Below are 16,111 nucleotides of genomic sequence, written 5' to 3'. Positions count from 1 at the left end.
GTGTTATTTCAACTACAGATATCCTTTTCCAAAGCGAGGTCTTCGGCGGGACGTTGTTTGACGACGAAGCGTCGTCCGTTCTCGACAAGCAACGTTTTATCGCCGAGCTGCTCGAATTTGGTGCGCATAATTTGTGGCAAGATTGAAACTGGTGCTTGGAGGTGACCTCCGTTGCCCGACAATGCTAGGGCAGACGTGGAGAAGATGCGGTGGTCCCTGAGACGCCTCTGCGGCACTGTACACGAGACCGCCCCGCTAGTTTGCATGAGAGGTGCCCTCATGCGCGTGGATGGCCGGGATATGTCGTACGCAGAGTTCACGGGTTGTCGGAAGAGCGCCAGTCTCTGATCTGCCCGCCTCTCCATCGTCTCGAAAGCGAATTTCGAAGTGCAATAATAAAACCATGGCATATGAGTTAAATTAAAAAAACTGCAAGGGGAAGAACAAGATCTCATCGGTCCAGTAGATGGCGCAGTAGAGGGCAACGGCGGCGAGGACGCGCCAGACTTCGTACGTCGTCCACGCCTCGTGAAGGATGGTCATGGCATCTACGGCGAGCCGTATGATGGTCTTGGTCTGACGTACCCATGCAGGGGATTTCTGGAAAGTGAGGTGCAGCGGCGACGGATTGTGTTGAGTCAACAGCTTGGTCGCTTCGTCAAACCCCAGGACGGACGTGTCGAAGTGATTGATGTGCACCAATACGTCCCCGACGCGAAGTTCTGGCTGATGCGCGACAAGGCCGTGACTGTGAATGCGCTGAATCTCCAAGCCTCGGTGAAGCATCTTGTCCCACGTCCATTCGACGCCGAGGGACCCTTCACTCCACGCCATGATCACTTGGTCCGGTCCTGCTCGTGGCTGTCGCAACCCGACTTGAAATCTCAGTACCACAGGTCGTGGTGCGTCCGCAACCCGCTGGAGCGCTTCCTCGTACGGGATGTCTGCTGTCAGGACTGCTCCGACCTGTAGAAGAACATCGCTTGGTTGCAGCATGGCTAGGCCCGCATTCTCGTCCGCATCGCCTTCAAACGAATGGACCATCGGCACCATCGCACTTGCGGTCTTGTACGGTGACCATGCAAACGTTGCTGTTTCGACGAGCACTTCAAACTCGGACGACTGCAGGACGGACGACGATCTCTGGCGAACGAGTTGGGCGAGGCCAATGGTCACCATGTCGTTGGAGAAGATTGGCACGGGGCCAGTCCATGGCGCCAGGAGCAATTTCACGGGAGGCGTCATGTCCAGGAGCAGCGACGTCAAGTTGTCCATGGGGCGGATATTGTAGTCGTTGATGGAGAGGAGGCGGTCGCCTTTGTGGACGTTGCCGAGGCCTGGGACGTCGCTGAGGCTGGCGTGAACACGACGGACAACCGGCGTCGAGAAGCTTACGTCAAAGGACAGCCCAAGGACGCCGCCAGTCCACTCCACGACGTACGAAGCATCTCGTTTGATCTGGTAGGAGTTGAGCCGCACCACGTCGTCGACACTGTCGTCGTCGTCGTCGCTGGAGCTCACGCGGTGGCTTAGCATGATGTCATGCGTACACTGGTCGTGGTCGCTGTGGACTTCGGTTTCCGGCTCTTCGACAGAGTGCTTGTCGTCGTGGATATTCTGGTTCGATGTGAGGGCGTGGCGCAGAGCAGCGGCACGAAGGCAGGCTTGGCGTCGACGCACGCTGCTTTGTACCACGCGAGCTGCGGCATGGCGTCGCGTCCAGGCGAGTTGTCTCTCCGACCGCGCGCTCCACTTGGCTCGGTGGGCAACCCACGCTTTCTGAATGAACTGGACAGCCAGTCTGAGTCGCCGAAACTTGTTTCGGGCCGTCCACATGCGCACGTGTGACTGAAGGACGATTATGGCACGGCGTACTTCCAAGAACCACGTGCGAACGAGGTGCAATCTCGCGTAAGCTTGTAGAACGGTGGCGGCGGCGTGTCGACACGTCGTCAACGCCGCTTCGAGGGCCTGCAACGCGCCGTGGGTGAGGAATACAATCGTGCGACCTCGACGGACGTGCGTGGGTCCGCAGGTGGCGACGACGAATGCGTCCAGGGCATGTCCAACTTGTGTCTCAAGATGCAACGTGTTGGTGGATGCGACCGTCATGGACTTGTGGAGAACAGGAGCGTATGTCGAGGCATATGTGGCGTGTGGTAATCGGACGGGGAACCCCGCTCTTGCGATCTGGGCGACAGCGACAAGCCCACAGCAGCGTAGTTGATGGATCACGCGCTTCGAGTCAAACGTACGAGGCGCCATGGCATCGTTGGGCATGATGCATCGAATAAAATGCGACTGCGACGCTTCGAGGGTGGCCAGGAGCGAGCTGAGTTGCATCTTGAACGTCAAGACAACTGTCGCAGACAAGATGTTGCTCGTCGACGACTGTAGCGACGGTCGACCGCCACCGAGACTCGACCGAAAGAACGACGACGGATTCGATCCAGCTCCTGTGAAACTGCGGTTGTTCTTGGTGCTGTGGATCGGTGTTGTGGACGCGGGAAGGTCGTGGGGGTGCCAGTCGTCAAAAAAATCTGCGACAAAGTCGAGGGACGACGTCGTAAGCGCCACGAGCGCGTCATGCGGCACGGAATCTTTGTTCTTGTCGCAGAAACCCCTCGTCGAGTACGTGACAGGGCCGGCGTAATGCACGATCGTGAACGCTCCATGCGCCTGGTCGAGCTTGGACGCGGTGAAGTGCGCCGAGTGCTTGCGGAACGCGTCGTACAATTTGGTCGCGAGTGTGCGGTCCGACCCTTTGGACAAGCGGGACTGTTCGTCCAAGAGGGCAAACAAGCCGCACGGCCGCGCTTCAAAGAGCGCGAGGCAGCCTTCGTTGGCCATGGGCCACTCGCCAAACGGCCACGGCACGCCCTCGCTTTCGTACGTGGCTTGTTCCATGCCAAACACGAACCGACCAAAAAGCTGCTGGAGTTTCTCGTTGGCAAAGTTGATGCACAGCTGCTCGAGGGAGTTCGTGTCGAAGCTTTCAAACCCAAAGATGTCGACAATCCCGATGGCTGACGCGGTTTTGGACAAGTCGGTCGAGGCGTCGGCGGCGTCACGAGCCGGGGCCACGGACGAGTTGATGCGCGTGACCAAGTACTCAAACACGCGGGTGTAGATTGCTTTGGCGAGGGTGTCTCGGGCATGCACAGCGCGCTCGACGCACACCATGGTCACGACCGGCTCGAATCCAGCGATGATTTCACGCGTGCACAAGGCACCTTCAAAGTCGCCACTGCCAATGCCAAGCAACTTGCACACAATCGCGGCAGACGGACACCCGTCGGCGACACGGGAGCCGTCTTGGCCCTTTTTCACAAACTTGACGTTGCCTAAGTGCAAGATGGACGCCACGAGCTGCAGCACATTTGTCTGTTCTTGCGGCGTCAACCCAATCGTTGTCATGGCGTGCAGCGTTCGCTTGTACTGCGCGGCGTCGTCGACGCCATCCGTTCGCGAGTCGCATCCGCTTTGATGCAGGTAGTGAAACGAGTGGACAGATGCGTCGGTCAAGTAAAACATGGCGCGGTGGGTGGCGGACGCGCCTCGGACGAGTTCGTAAAAGATATGGTAGTTTCGCTCGCCTTTGGCCTGCGAGATAAGCCGGACGCGCTCGAGGAGGTAGGTCGAGATGGACGCGCCGGTCAATTCACCAGACAACGGACTGAAACCGAGTCGAATGAACTTGCCAAACCGACTGCTGTTGTTGTTTCGCGTGGTCTTGGCATTGCCAAACGCTTCGAGGATCGGGTTCGACTCGAGTACACGTTGCCGAATGACGGCGTTGTCATCGTTGCTTCGAACACCCAACCCTCCATCACTTGGTGGGGTCGACACCGATGCGAGGTACGTGAGGAGGATCTTGGTGGTTTCCGTCTTGCCAGCACCAGATTCACCGCTGACGAGAATGTTGTGGGGCTCTACGTGCTGTCGCATGGCTCGATACGCTCGTTCAGCCACTTCGTACACGTGTGGTGGCGGTGACGGCAATGAAGAGTTTGCAGCATAGCTGGCTTGGACGGCCGGGGTGTAGAGGTGCGCAAGGGGCTGGCACGGATTCATCGCGACGAGAATCGAGCCCGTGCGAGTGTACACAAGATTACGGGCATATCGCACAGAGAGTGCATGAAGAATGGCAGGCTCGTGCAAGTGTACCAACGACGCAAGGTCGTCGATGGCCGCACACGCCCCGCCATCGTCGGGATGGCAAGCAAATACCGTCGACGGGTCCGCGTCAACAATGATCGCCATGTCGTTCGAATCGACTGTGCATTGAATCGATGCTTTCGACACACGAAGGACGTGGCCTTCAACCCACACGCCATCGAGGAGCACCCACACACGCGCGCCGACTTGCATCGCGACCTTCCGAGCTGACGGCAGAGGGAAGTGTGACACGGCGCTCGAAGTGTTACTGTGGGGGGACCCACATGTCTTACAAACCAAGGTTATCCGGATAGGAATGGCGACAGCGGTTACGGGAGTTACAGCAAAACGTCGCGCGGTGGGTCCCGTGAGTAAATCCAAGCGCACCGCAGTTCGAGGACGCGCGACTGTTGTTCGTCAAGGGTGCCCATGTGGTGCTCGGTGGGTTCGTTATTCGCATGAGAAGTCGTCGTCGGTGGCGGATGCCATACGCCTCTACGGACAAATGGATGCCTGTGGTACCAAACCCTCGGACCATCGCGGCAGAGCAACGGGAGCAGGTTCTAGCAGACAAGGAGAAGCAACGCCATGGTCCGTGTCGACCAGTTCACTCTGGCAAGTGTGTCCATTGATACGACGCTTGGTTGAGGTGCTCCAACGGCCCACACAGCAGCATGTCGTGTACTCGACGGGCGTGTCTCGTTGCCGGTGGGTTCGCAAAGGAGATGATACATGGCGTGCGTTGCGATATCGAACCAATGCAAGATGGCCACACAATACAGACACGATATAAGTTACATGGCGCGCCTACTTGGACATGCTAGCTCGGTGGATGCTGTACCCATTCCCTGGGTCCACCGCCGGGGACAACGACAACGCCTTTTGGAACGTGATCACGATCGGCTTGGGCGCTGTTTTGAGAACATGCATCGCTCGTTGAAACCCGAGGTCCCGAATGTCTTCTTGGTTGACAAACAGCATCAAGTCGCCCTTGGACACGCGATGGCGCTGACGAGCCGCGTACGCGGCGCCCTCGTCCTTGACTTGGACCACCTCAATGTAGTTTTCCAGACGTGGGGCGATGACAAGACCGAGCGGACCGTCCTCGTCCTGCCACGTGATGGAGTACTGCGTGGCGTTGGGGTCGACCATGTTCAGACCAGACGACGCCGGCACACCCATGACAGACACGTCGTTACCGCGCGAGCTCAAGCTGCCCGCGAAACTCATGTTGTTGCCGGCAAAGCTCATGGTGGAATCGCGGAGAGTGGTGCCACTGGCATAGCTGTTGCGTTTCGAGTGGGGCGTGGGTTCCAAACCGGGTTCGAGGCGGCGGAACCGAAGCACGCACGGTTTAGGCTCCTGCGTGAGCATGCGATTCACTTCGACTTGGGACTTTTTCAACGTCGCTTTGTCGTTGATGTGCGTGAGGAGGTCGCCGCTGCGCACTTGCGCCGACGGAACGTACAACTGGTTGAGCACGTTGCTTACATACGGCATGTGGTACTCCATCGACATGCGGAAACTCACTTTGAGCGGCTCGTTCTTGCCCCACAGCACTTCAAACTCGTTGTCGGCCAAGTCGTGCGCGGTTTCGTGGCCGTGGCGCTGAAACACCATCACGACGGGCTTGGGAATCGAACCGAGGTACTCGAGCGTTTGCTTGAGCGACTCATGCGCGACCAGCTCCTTGTTGCCGATCTGCAGAAGCAGGTCGTTCACGCGGACGTTGCGGATGTCGCGGCACTGGCTCAACTGCAAGTGGATGCGGCGCACAATCGGCAGTCCTGTCGCGTCGTCCTTGCCAAAGTACAACCCCAACATGCCTTCTTCCCACGTGACTTCATATTGCTCGTCGTCAAACTCCTCAAACGAAATTTGCGGGTTCAAAAACGGGGTTGGCTTGATCACAGGCACCGGCGGCGGGGCCACCGCGTGCGGTTCGACGGCGGCCTTGGTTTCCAACGACGCTGTCTTCAACGCGGCGGCGACAGTGGCTGCGTTCGCGTCGTCCTCGGCCTGCTTCAGTGTGGCCGCTGCAGCCGCCGCTTCCTGGCGAATACGCTCGGCCTCGGCTGCCTGGGCGAGTTTTTGCTGACGAAGGCGTTCGGCTTCAGCTTCTTCGGCAAGTTTCTTCTGGCGAAGCAGCTCCTCCTGACGAGCCCGTTCACGCGCCTCGCGCTCGGCTTGTTCCCGGCGGCGGCGCTCGGTTTCTCGGAGGCGCAAGAGAAGGTTCTTGGCCAAGAACCGACGGACAAGCGATTGCACGACGACAATCCGCTTCTTTTCGCGCTGGACCCATCGGCGGACCATGGCGCCGCGCATGGACTTTTGAATCACGACAACCGACTTGGACAGTCGGCGCTGGGACTCGCGGTTTAGGGTGTCGTAAGCCGAGAAAACAAGGAATACTTTGGACAACCCGACTTGGATCGGAGGCCGCGAGTCCGCCGGGTCGACCAATTTGAACGTCTTCACCAAGTACGGCACCATCATCGTGAGCGGCAACCGCATCGGACAAAGCAATCGATATTGCCACAGAAACGTGGCATGGGGGAATCGAATCGGGTACCCCGTTCGGGAGATCTGCGCCGCCTGAACGACGCCGCTGCACCGGAGTTGCTCGAGGACGCGGGCGTGGTCGTACTCGAGAGGTTTGAGTGCGTCGTTTGGTTTGATGCACCGAATGAAGTGGAGAGACGTGGCTTGGAGGACCTCGAGCATGTTGCCCATTTGTCGCTGGAATTTCATGACGACGGACGAGCTCATGATGCCAGACGATCGGCGCGGCCGGTTCGGGTCGACCGCGACGGCGGGGGTTTCGACCGCGAGGAGTAAAAAGTAGTCTTGGAACATGGCCTTGACAAAGGTGTCGGCCGAGCCAGACAGGAGCTCGATGGCTTCGTCGTGGATGTGGTCCTTGTTCTTGTCGCAGAAGCCGTCGATCGTGTACACGACGGGGGCGGCGTAGTGCAGGACCGTGAAGAGCTGCTTCCCCTGCTGGAGCTTCGACGCGGCAAAGCTCGGGTGGATGGCAAACGCGTTGTAGTAGGACCGAACGAGCGCGGCGTCCGTCCCAGTGGACAAGATGCACTGCTGGTCCAGGAGCTTGAACAGGCCATTGCGTGACTCGAACAAGTTTACCACGAGCTGGTTGTTGGGGAAATCTATGTCGGTCCACGGAATCTCCTGCGCCTTGTACTCTTCCTGTTCCATCTCAAACACGTACTTGGTGAAGAGCTGCTGGAGCTTTTCGTTGGCAAAGTTGATGCAGAGCTGCTCGAGGGAATTGACAGGGAAGATTTCAAAGCCAAAAATGTCGACGATCCCGATGAACCGCAGCGTCGAGTCGACCTCGGCGACGCTCGTGTCCTCGTAGTTCATGCAGTCGTTGATCCGATCCACGAGCCAGTCGAAGAGACGGCCGTAGATGGTTTTGGCCAAGACTTCCTTGCAATCCTCGGCCTTCTTGACGTCCAGCGACGTCATGAGCATCTCCCGGCCCGTCTTGATGGCTTTCGTGCACAGATTCTTCTCGAGACTGTCCCTTGACACGCCGAGCAAAGTGCACAAGTGGTTCACTGTCGACGATTCGACCAGGCGCGATGCGTTGCTTTCGTGGCCAGGGACAGCCTCAAATTTGAGGTTGCCCAAGTGGAGCACGGCCGCCACAAGTTGCATGACCGCCGCTTGCTCTTCCTCGCTCATGCCGATAGTCGTCATGGCGTGGGTTGTCTTGACAAACTGGGATGCGTCGTCGACGCCGTCCTGCCGGTCAAAACACTCGCTCTGGTTCAAGTACTTGAAATCTGCCAAGTCGGTCAGTCCCAAGTCTGCAACGAGGTCCTTGGGACCTCCCCGGATGAGTTCGTAAAAGATGTGGTAGTTGCGCTCGCCCTTGGCTTGGGTCACGAGCCGTACGCGTTCCAATAGGTATGTCGAGATGGACGCGCCGAGCAACACACCGGACGAGTTGAAGCCGAGCCGAATGAACTTGCCGAACCGACTGCTGTTGTTGTTGCGGTTCGTTCGCGCATTCCCAAACGCTTCCAGGATCGGATTCGATTCTAACACGCGGCTGCGGACGAGGTTGTGGTCCACGGACGTGTCGTGTGTGGCTTCGGCCGACACAGACGCCAAATATTCCATCACGATCTTGGTCGTTTCTGTCTTGCCGGCACCAGACTCGCCACTCACGAGGATGCTTTGGTTGGGCGGGATGGACTGATCGGCCGTCGGACTGCTCGACAGGCGCATGTCACGGTAGGATTTGTCTGCGATCGAGTACACATGCGGGGGCATTTTGTCCAGCTTCTCACCTGCCGCCACGCGACTTCCATGTGCAATATACGAGCACTTCGTCGTCGGGGAGTACAGCGGCAGGCTCTCGAACGGGTTGAGCGCGACGAGGATCGACCCGGTTGTCGTATAGATCTGATTTTCCTGGAACCGCAGCTCCAGGGTCTTCTGGATGGACTCTTCGTCCAGATGCACGAGCGCCGTCAAGTCGTTCACGTTCTCGATGGCACACGACATGGTCGACTGCTGCGGCCGTGCTTCACCTCTGCGCCCGCAATTGTGTAATGGAAGGGGAGCAGTCCGGCGACCCATTGTCGGGGCGCCAAACCGAAAAAAAATACAGCATTGGAACAATACAGGTCCGCGTATTTAAATAAATGGGGCAAGTCCTCGGATACGTTAGTTTATAAACGAGTGCTGTGCATGCCAACAGCGATACCCTGTTGACACACGTACGTGGTCGAGATGCGGGCTCTCAAGGCACAGTACACACACTACCAACCGCGGCAAGCTTGCACGGAAATTCAGCACTTGCCGGGTCGACGTCCGCACTCCGGGGCGCGGAATCAATTATGTGACGAATTCGCATTTTGGACGACTGGACGATGCACCGCTCGTCGGGTTCGCACATGCCGTCGCAATGCTATCTGTGGCGCTCGGCGTAACAAGCAGATCCTTCCTGACAGGAGAACCCCCCTCGAACGCGGTCATCGTCGACCCGACCACGACGCAGCCGAACACATATCTGGCACGATCTAACGACGACGAATTGAACCAATCACACGCCACATACACCAATCGATGGCCAATCAAATACATTCAAATGTTTGACATGGTATCGCACAGACAAATGCTCCCAGTTAGCGAACAAGGCATGGTCATGTCGCTGAGTTCTCTTGCATGCTCCATGCGGAACCAAACATCTTCATGCGCAATGTGCCTCATCCGCGCGTCTTGGTCACCCCTGGCGCCTGCACATGGTGCCCGTGAAAGCGGATGGAAGTTGCAACATGGACTACAGGTTCAATCAGTCAGAGGAAGTGATGGCAACGATTGTCGGGTGAATCGCCGCTTCCGGAAGCGCTCTTTATCTCGCAGATCGACTTCAAAATGTACAAGACGCATGCAACCATTTCCACGGCGCGACTTGACCCCGAAATCTAGGCGAGCGCCGCCCATAACATCGCCGCAACAGCCCCACTACAACCCGACAACACGTTGATTCACCAATCAAAGTAAAGGAATTGGTCATCACCCAATCACATCGGAGACAACAACTCCTACAAAAAAAGGACAATAAATATTGAAACTTTATATGTTGACAAAACATTTTTTTACAACAGATGGGAGTGTCCGTGGGTGGCAATTCGGTTCCTCGTCAGTACCAAGGAGGATGCCGCCAAAGCCGACGTCGACGACCGTGGAGGACCTCACGCTCCTGGTGACGCTGGATGAGGTCACGATTCTAAAGGCCCTGCAAGCACGGTTCAATCAGAACTTCATTTACACCAGCACGGGTGCAATCTTGCTCGCTATCAACCCGTTCCGTCCCCTCGACCACCTCTACACGGACGCAGTCAAGGACACATACATCGAACATGGAAACCTCGTCATGATGGGTGAGAAGAACGTGCCCAAGCTGCCGCCGCACGCCTATGCGGTTGCCGACACGGCATTCCGTGATATGAACCGAGACATGTGGATTCGCCCGGCGACCCCGAACACGTCGGCAGTCTTGCACGCGGCAGAGCCTGAAGCACCTCCCATGGTGTCGTCGAACCAGAGCATTCTCGTGAGTGGTGAAAGTGGTGCTGGGAAGACCGAAACGGCCAAAATCATCATGCAGTACCTCGGGTCGGTGTCCATGGCGACGGCTCACGAAGGCTACGCCAAGGAACATATTCGCAATCGAGTGCTCGAGTCAAATCCAATCCTCGAAGCGTTTGGGAACGCCAAAACGATGCGAAACAACAACAGCAGTCGATTCGGAAAGTTCATTCGACTGGGCTTCGAGCCGAATGGATCCCTCTTGGGGGCGTCGATCCTGACCTACCTTCTCGAACGCGTGCGCCTGGTGTCCCAGGGTCCTGGCGAGCGGAACTACCACATATTCTATGAGCTGCTGGCAGGAGCATCTCCCGAAGAAGCAGCCGAATTCAGTCTTGCTTCTGCCGAAACGTTTCGGTACCTGAACCAATCTGGCTGCATCCTTCGCCAAGACGGCGTCGACGATGCGATGAGTTACCGCGACACGATTCACGCCATGACAACCCTTGGGATCGACCGAGACGAACAAAAGAATGTGCTGCAGCTCGTCGCTTCGATCTTGCATCTCGGCAACATCGAATTCGACGCGGCCGCCGGCGACAGCGGTGGCAGTGCGGTGCGCGCCACTTCGGCGTCCGCCCTCGCGATGGCCAGTCGGCTGTTGGGAGTCGACGAACCAACGCTGGAACGCAGCTTGACGTCGAAAGCGATCCAGGCGGGCGGAGACCAAGTCACGGTCCTCCTTGGTCCAGACAAAGCCGTTGTGACCCGCGACGTGATTGCCAAGACATTGTACGCCGAGTTGTTTGACTGGCTCGTGGCCCGCATCAACAAATCGATCGAGTACGCGCCGCGGGACGCGGCGACGGACCGGTTCATTGGGATCGTCGACATTTTTGGGTTTGAGATCTTTGCGACCAACTCGCTCGAGCAATTGTGCATCAATTACGCCAACGAGAAACTGCAGCAACTGTTTGCGTCGTTCGTGTTTGAGAAAGAGCAGGAAGAGTATGTGAAAGAAGCCATTCCGTGGTCCTTCGTCACGTACCCGAACAACGATCTGTGCGTGGCGCTGTTCGAGTCGCGGCCCAAGGGACTGCTGCCCCTCCTGGACGAAGAATCGCGGCTCCCGACCGGCAACGACTCGCACTTGATTCAGAGCTTCTACTCGTTGTTTCAAGACCACACCCACTTCACCGTGTCGCCGCTGCAAAAAAAGATCCTCCACTTTCAAATCGTGCATTACGCGGGCCCTGTCACGTACGTCGGCGACGGGTTCTGCGACAAAAACAAAGACCATGCCCATGCTGACGCACTGGGATTCATGGCGACGTCGACTGTCCCGCTCTACAAGGCCGTGTTTGACCAGGCGCGCCTGCTCGCATCCATCACACCGTCGTCATCCAAGCAGCCATCCACGGTCGTCCACAAGTTCAAGTCGCAGCTCGCCAGCCTCCTCGCGTTGCTGCATACGACGGAGCCGCACTTTATTCGGTGTGTCAAACCCAACGACGCGATGAGCGCCAACCGGTTTGACGAAGTGCGGGTCACCGAGCAGCTGCGGTGCTCGGGCGTTCTCGAAGCGGCCAAAATTTCCCGGACTGGGTACCCGCTGCGATTCTCCCATGCTGCGTTTGTCCACTCGTACTTGTGTCTGTGTCCGGGCGTTCGGTTGCCGCCGTCGTCATCGGACGATCCGTCGCCGCCAAGTTTGCGCTCGACGGCCCAGGAAATCATTGCGGCGATTCTAGCGGGATCGTTCATGCAACCGCCATCGGAGCCACCGGTCGTCCTCGTCCAGGAAGAAGGCCGCGCGTCGTTTCAGGTTGGCCTGACCAAGGTGTTTATGGTCCTGTCCGTGTACGAACAACTCAACGCAGTCCGGGAATCCTTGTTTGGCGACAGCGTGCTCGACATGCAGCGCATGATTCGAGGCTGGCTCGCTCGTGTGCACTACCGTCGATGTCGCCAAGCAATCCTGACCATCCAGTCGACCTTCCGCATGCTGCGCATTCGCCGTGCGTTCCTCCAGCTGCGCCACTCGATGCTCGTCGTGCAAAAAGTCGTGCGTGGCCATCTCGCGCGGGTTCGGGTGCGACATCTCCGGCGACACCGCGCGGCCGTCCGTATTCAAACAGTGCTGCGGATCCACATCGCCAAGCGAATCGCCAACCACCGCCGCGTCCATCAGGCGATGCTGCCCGTCGTGTCGGAGCTCACGAGCGTCCTCGAGTATTCCAAGCAGTTTGAACTCACGCAGCAGTTTGAGCAGCAACAAGACTACGCCAATTCGTCGACCAACGGTCGATCGGGCACTGGTGGCCGCACGATTCGACTCGATGAATTCAGCGACGACGATTCAGACGACGACGACAGCATTGTCATGGGCGACCGACACGCAGACATTGCCGCCGACAGCAACTACGGCGGGTGGGGACGCCATCGCGGCACGTCCCAGTCCGGGATGGCAGCACTCACGTACGAAGTCGCTGTCTTGCAAGGCGGACAGCTAGGCGTATGCTTTGAACGTCGCGACGGGCTATACGTCGCGCACAAGTTGCATCCAACCCTCAGTCATTGCGTGGACATTGCGATGATAAGTCCGGGGGATGTTCTGGTCGCCATGAACAACCAGCCTCCGCTCCTTTCGTCGACGTTGGAGGTGCAGAGCCCCCACGGAGCGCTGCACTTCCTTCCGCCCGCGACGTACTACACAACGTTTCGGTTCGAGAAACCAAAGAGTCCCGTGGCGGTCCAGGCGGGGGTGTCGTCGCTGACGACGAATGCCAAGGCCGTCGAGGTGCTGTGGCTCGCGGAACCCTCGCTCGGCGTGTCTCTCCGAATGCACCCGACGCTGCGAGTCCCACAAGTCGGTCAAATCAACCACTTTGACAACCCTGGCATGATCAACCTCCATGAAGGCGATATCTTGATCGCGCTCAACGGCGTCGACATCCGCCGCATGGAGTTTAGCATGGCCCTCGCCTTGCTCAAGGACGCCGCGCGACCACTCGTCCTTACCTTTGAATCCGTGGTCGACACGTACGCCACGCCGGCCTTCACGTTGCTGGACGGTTCCTTCCTTTACCACGTCGTGTGGGACGGTGGGCAGCTCGGTCTGTCCCTGTCCAAGACGACGACGTTGTACCCCAAAGTCGTTCATGTCAACGTCGACCAGCCTGGGACGGCCATGAACGTGATGAAGAAGCGCCTGGCCATGGGCGATGTCAAAGTGTCGCGAGGCGATTCGCTCGTCAAGGTCAACCACCAAAGCGTTCGGGAAGTGCCGTACTCGCAGTTGCTCCAACAGCTTCGAGACGGGCCCAAGCCCGTGATTCTGACCTTTCAAAAGCGAAAGCGACCCAAACTGCCGACGACCGGCCTTAGATGAGACCGCAGCTTAATCTGACACGTTCGTGCGTTTTCGTGTGGGTATCTCATGCTGTGCGTTATGTGCCCAACGGGACGAGATTGGACCTGCCTGATCCTGACGCTTCCTGTGATGGACTCCATTTCGTGCGTCGGTAGTGCAAAACAGCGCCGCTACGATGGCATGGCTCGTTGGACCGTCACGGCGCGACAAATCGAGAGTGGAAACCAGAGATGATGGCCTGCCCACTGCACACACGCCCGAGGACAACTCGAGTCGCAGCGCTGCCGACTCGCTGCCGACAAGATGGGCACCGCGATGCCGTCAAAAAGCCAACGTTCGCAGGACGACGGGCAAAGTACGCCATGGTCTGGCCACCACGGCGTCGTTCGTGCAGAGACTTGTGGTCGCTTTTGCGATGTCACGTTATTTTAAACAAATCAAATCGGGTCAAAAACCACGGCACCTCTTCAAAACATGGCAGCAGCACGTGGCGTCTGGGGCAATGAACCACTCGTCGGACAAGTCCTGTCGTTTCTGGATAGCCATGCGCTCGGGATGGCCGAGTGCGTGTGTGCTACATGGTGTCATGTGGCAAGCGACATGAAGTTGTGGTCGCGGCTGTGTCTGGCATCGCGACGCTGCCTTGTCGGGTCGGCGACTCGCGCGCTGCATGACCAGGTTGGAGCCAAGCGGTACATGCACCTCGTCGAGTCGCGGCGAAAGCACCACGAGCTACGTCAACACGACTTGCGATCGCTCGTGGAATCGGACTTGTGGACACGGTAGGCACTTTTCTGTGGACACGGCACCAACCTGATCGGCACGCAGCATCATTGTTCAGGAAAAGTGGCTTGCCCGCGTTCACATGGCGTTCGCAATCGACGTCGTCATTCCACGCATGGAAGCAGGACCCAGCGTTGCCCACATTTTGGGATCGTTCGCGCAAGTGCTCGACGATGCGTTTGATGAACTGGCCCTGTCTCGCGAGATGCTTTTGAAGGCTGTGGCCATGAACGAGTCTGCCTGGATCACGCATCACTTGGCTCTCCTGTCCGAGAAACGCCAAGACTTTGATGAAGTAATGCCGCCGTCAATGCAAACACCGAGGACCTCACACTTCGAATCCCCAGGCAGAGATGTGGTTTCGTCGAGGGTATGACCAAAACAACACATACGTCCCCAACGTGCTCAACTTTGCTGTGTTCATGGAAGAGCGGCGCATGCAATACGATGCCGCGGACGAACTGTACCAGCATGCGCTGCTTCACGCGGTAGCGCCAGTGCACCGCCTCGATGTGTATTTCGCCATGGGCGATTTCTACTTGCTCAAACAGCGCGACATCGGTCGAACCCGAAAAGTGCTGAGCCAGGTCCGGCGATACATCGGTCGTTGTGCTGAACGCTCTCCAAATAGGCCTACGAATTCCTCAAACGCATTGCCGATGTCGATGGTGTTGCCGGCAGGGATGTCAAGGTCGCCATCCAATACGCCGAGTTCCTCGTGTACGTCTGCCAAGACTATGCCGCGGCCGCCGCCATCTTTAAGGTTGTGCTGCGCCGTTGGATGTTTGAGCGGGGCCGAAAGAGTGGCGTGCACCCAGATGTAGCGGTGTTTCTTCAGATAGGACTGTTGAGCTATGGTACACCTACTCTTACCAACGATGTGAAAGGCCATTACGTCTGACCGTAGCGATCTGTGTGGTGTTCGCGACCCGCAACCAAGCGATGGCCCTCCAGATCGTAGAGTACTCTGCCGCAGTCGAGCAGTGCATCCTCACCCAGCGTTCCCATCCACTCCCAACGTCGTCGTCGCAACGAGTTGTTGCCCGATACAAGCTGACAGCAGCAGTCGTCGTGCAGCATGCGACCGATCTGTGCCGACCCCTGACCTGTAAGGAGGACGTCGACAGTCTTGCTCCACTCATGGGGTTGCTGTATTATCTCGACGGCAACACCACTGATGCCATGGCGCTTTGGGCAGCGTACTTTCGCAGGCTCTCCAACGTCCACAGCCCCGAGTATGCCTTTGCGGGGTATAGAATGCTTCTTTTCGAGAACACCTGGTTGACTGTGACTCCAGGTTTTGCACGGGGGCGGTGCTGCACATCGCAAACAAGCCCGAGGCAGCGGCAAAGGCCATTGCACGAGCTTTCGCCGTCGACGCGCACAGCCTTCAGTTCCAAAACCTGGACCTCGTGCTTCGGGAAGTCGCTGAAGGCAACGCAACGTCAACCGATCACGTGGATCGACGTCAACGTGCGTTGGCATGTCGTGACGTGCTCGTGTCGTACCTCCTCGCGCATCAAGCTGGGTCCTTGGCACTTGGCCAGTGTGTCACTCACCGTCGCATGGAGTGAGTATGTTCTCCACTTGGGAGAACCTGAAGCCATCCCCGAGACATGGTCGGTTGTGCTGGCAGGGCGATCCACTCAACGACGAGACGAGATCGTCCAGATGTGGTGAATGATCTCGAAACCGTGTGGGTGGCAGAATGTAGTAATCGCCACCTTAATT

At 57.8% G+C, this 16,111-nt stretch overlaps 4 protein-coding genes across 4 annotated transcripts; 2 read left to right on the top strand and 2 right to left on the bottom strand.

The window, feature by feature from the left end:
• Positions 1-388: 388 nt before the first annotated feature.
• On the bottom strand, positions 389-4,419 carry H310_05643 (hypothetical protein). The gene has a single exon (XM_008870408.1). It carries the CDS (start codon positions 4,369-4,371, stop codon positions 421-423), a length of 3,951 nt encoding a protein of 1,316 aa, XP_008868630.1. The 5' UTR covers positions 4,372-4,419; the 3' UTR covers positions 389-420.
• A 210-nt stretch (positions 4,420-4,629) lies between these two features.
• H310_05642 (hypothetical protein) lies at positions 4,630-8,729 on the bottom strand. The gene has a single exon (XM_008870407.1). It carries the CDS (start codon positions 8,692-8,694, stop codon positions 4,966-4,968), a length of 3,729 nt encoding a protein of 1,242 aa, XP_008868629.1. The 5' UTR covers positions 8,695-8,729; the 3' UTR covers positions 4,630-4,965.
• A 1,104-nt stretch (positions 8,730-9,833) lies between these two features.
• On the top strand, positions 9,834-13,706 carry H310_05641 (hypothetical protein). The gene has a single exon (XM_008870406.1). The coding sequence runs from the start codon at positions 9,851-9,853 to the stop codon at positions 13,613-13,615; it is 3,765 nt and encodes a 1,254-aa protein (XP_008868628.1). The 5' UTR covers positions 9,834-9,850; the 3' UTR covers positions 13,616-13,706.
• Positions 13,707-14,071: 365 nt separating this feature from the next.
• H310_05640 (hypothetical protein) lies at positions 14,072-16,010 on the top strand (the record flags this gene model as incomplete). The annotated part of the gene is made up of 6 exons (XM_008870405.1): positions 14,072-14,379; positions 14,426-14,675; positions 14,728-14,967; positions 15,012-15,237; positions 15,288-15,630; positions 15,678-16,010. 6 exons carry the CDS (start codon positions 14,072-14,074, stop codon positions 15,952-15,954), a joined length of 1,644 nt encoding a protein of 547 aa, XP_008868627.1. The 3' UTR covers positions 15,955-16,010.
• Positions 16,011-16,111: the final 101 nt, after the last annotated feature.

This window comes from Aphanomyces invadans (assembly GCF_000520115.1).
Source record: "Aphanomyces invadans strain NJM9701 unplaced genomic scaffold supercont1.9, whole genome shotgun sequence".
NCBI lineage: Eukaryota > Oomycota > Saprolegniomycetes > Saprolegniales > Verrucalvaceae > Aphanomyces > Aphanomyces invadans.
Note: the sequence above shows the minus strand (reverse complement) of the source record. Positions and strands in the feature narration are given on the sequence as shown.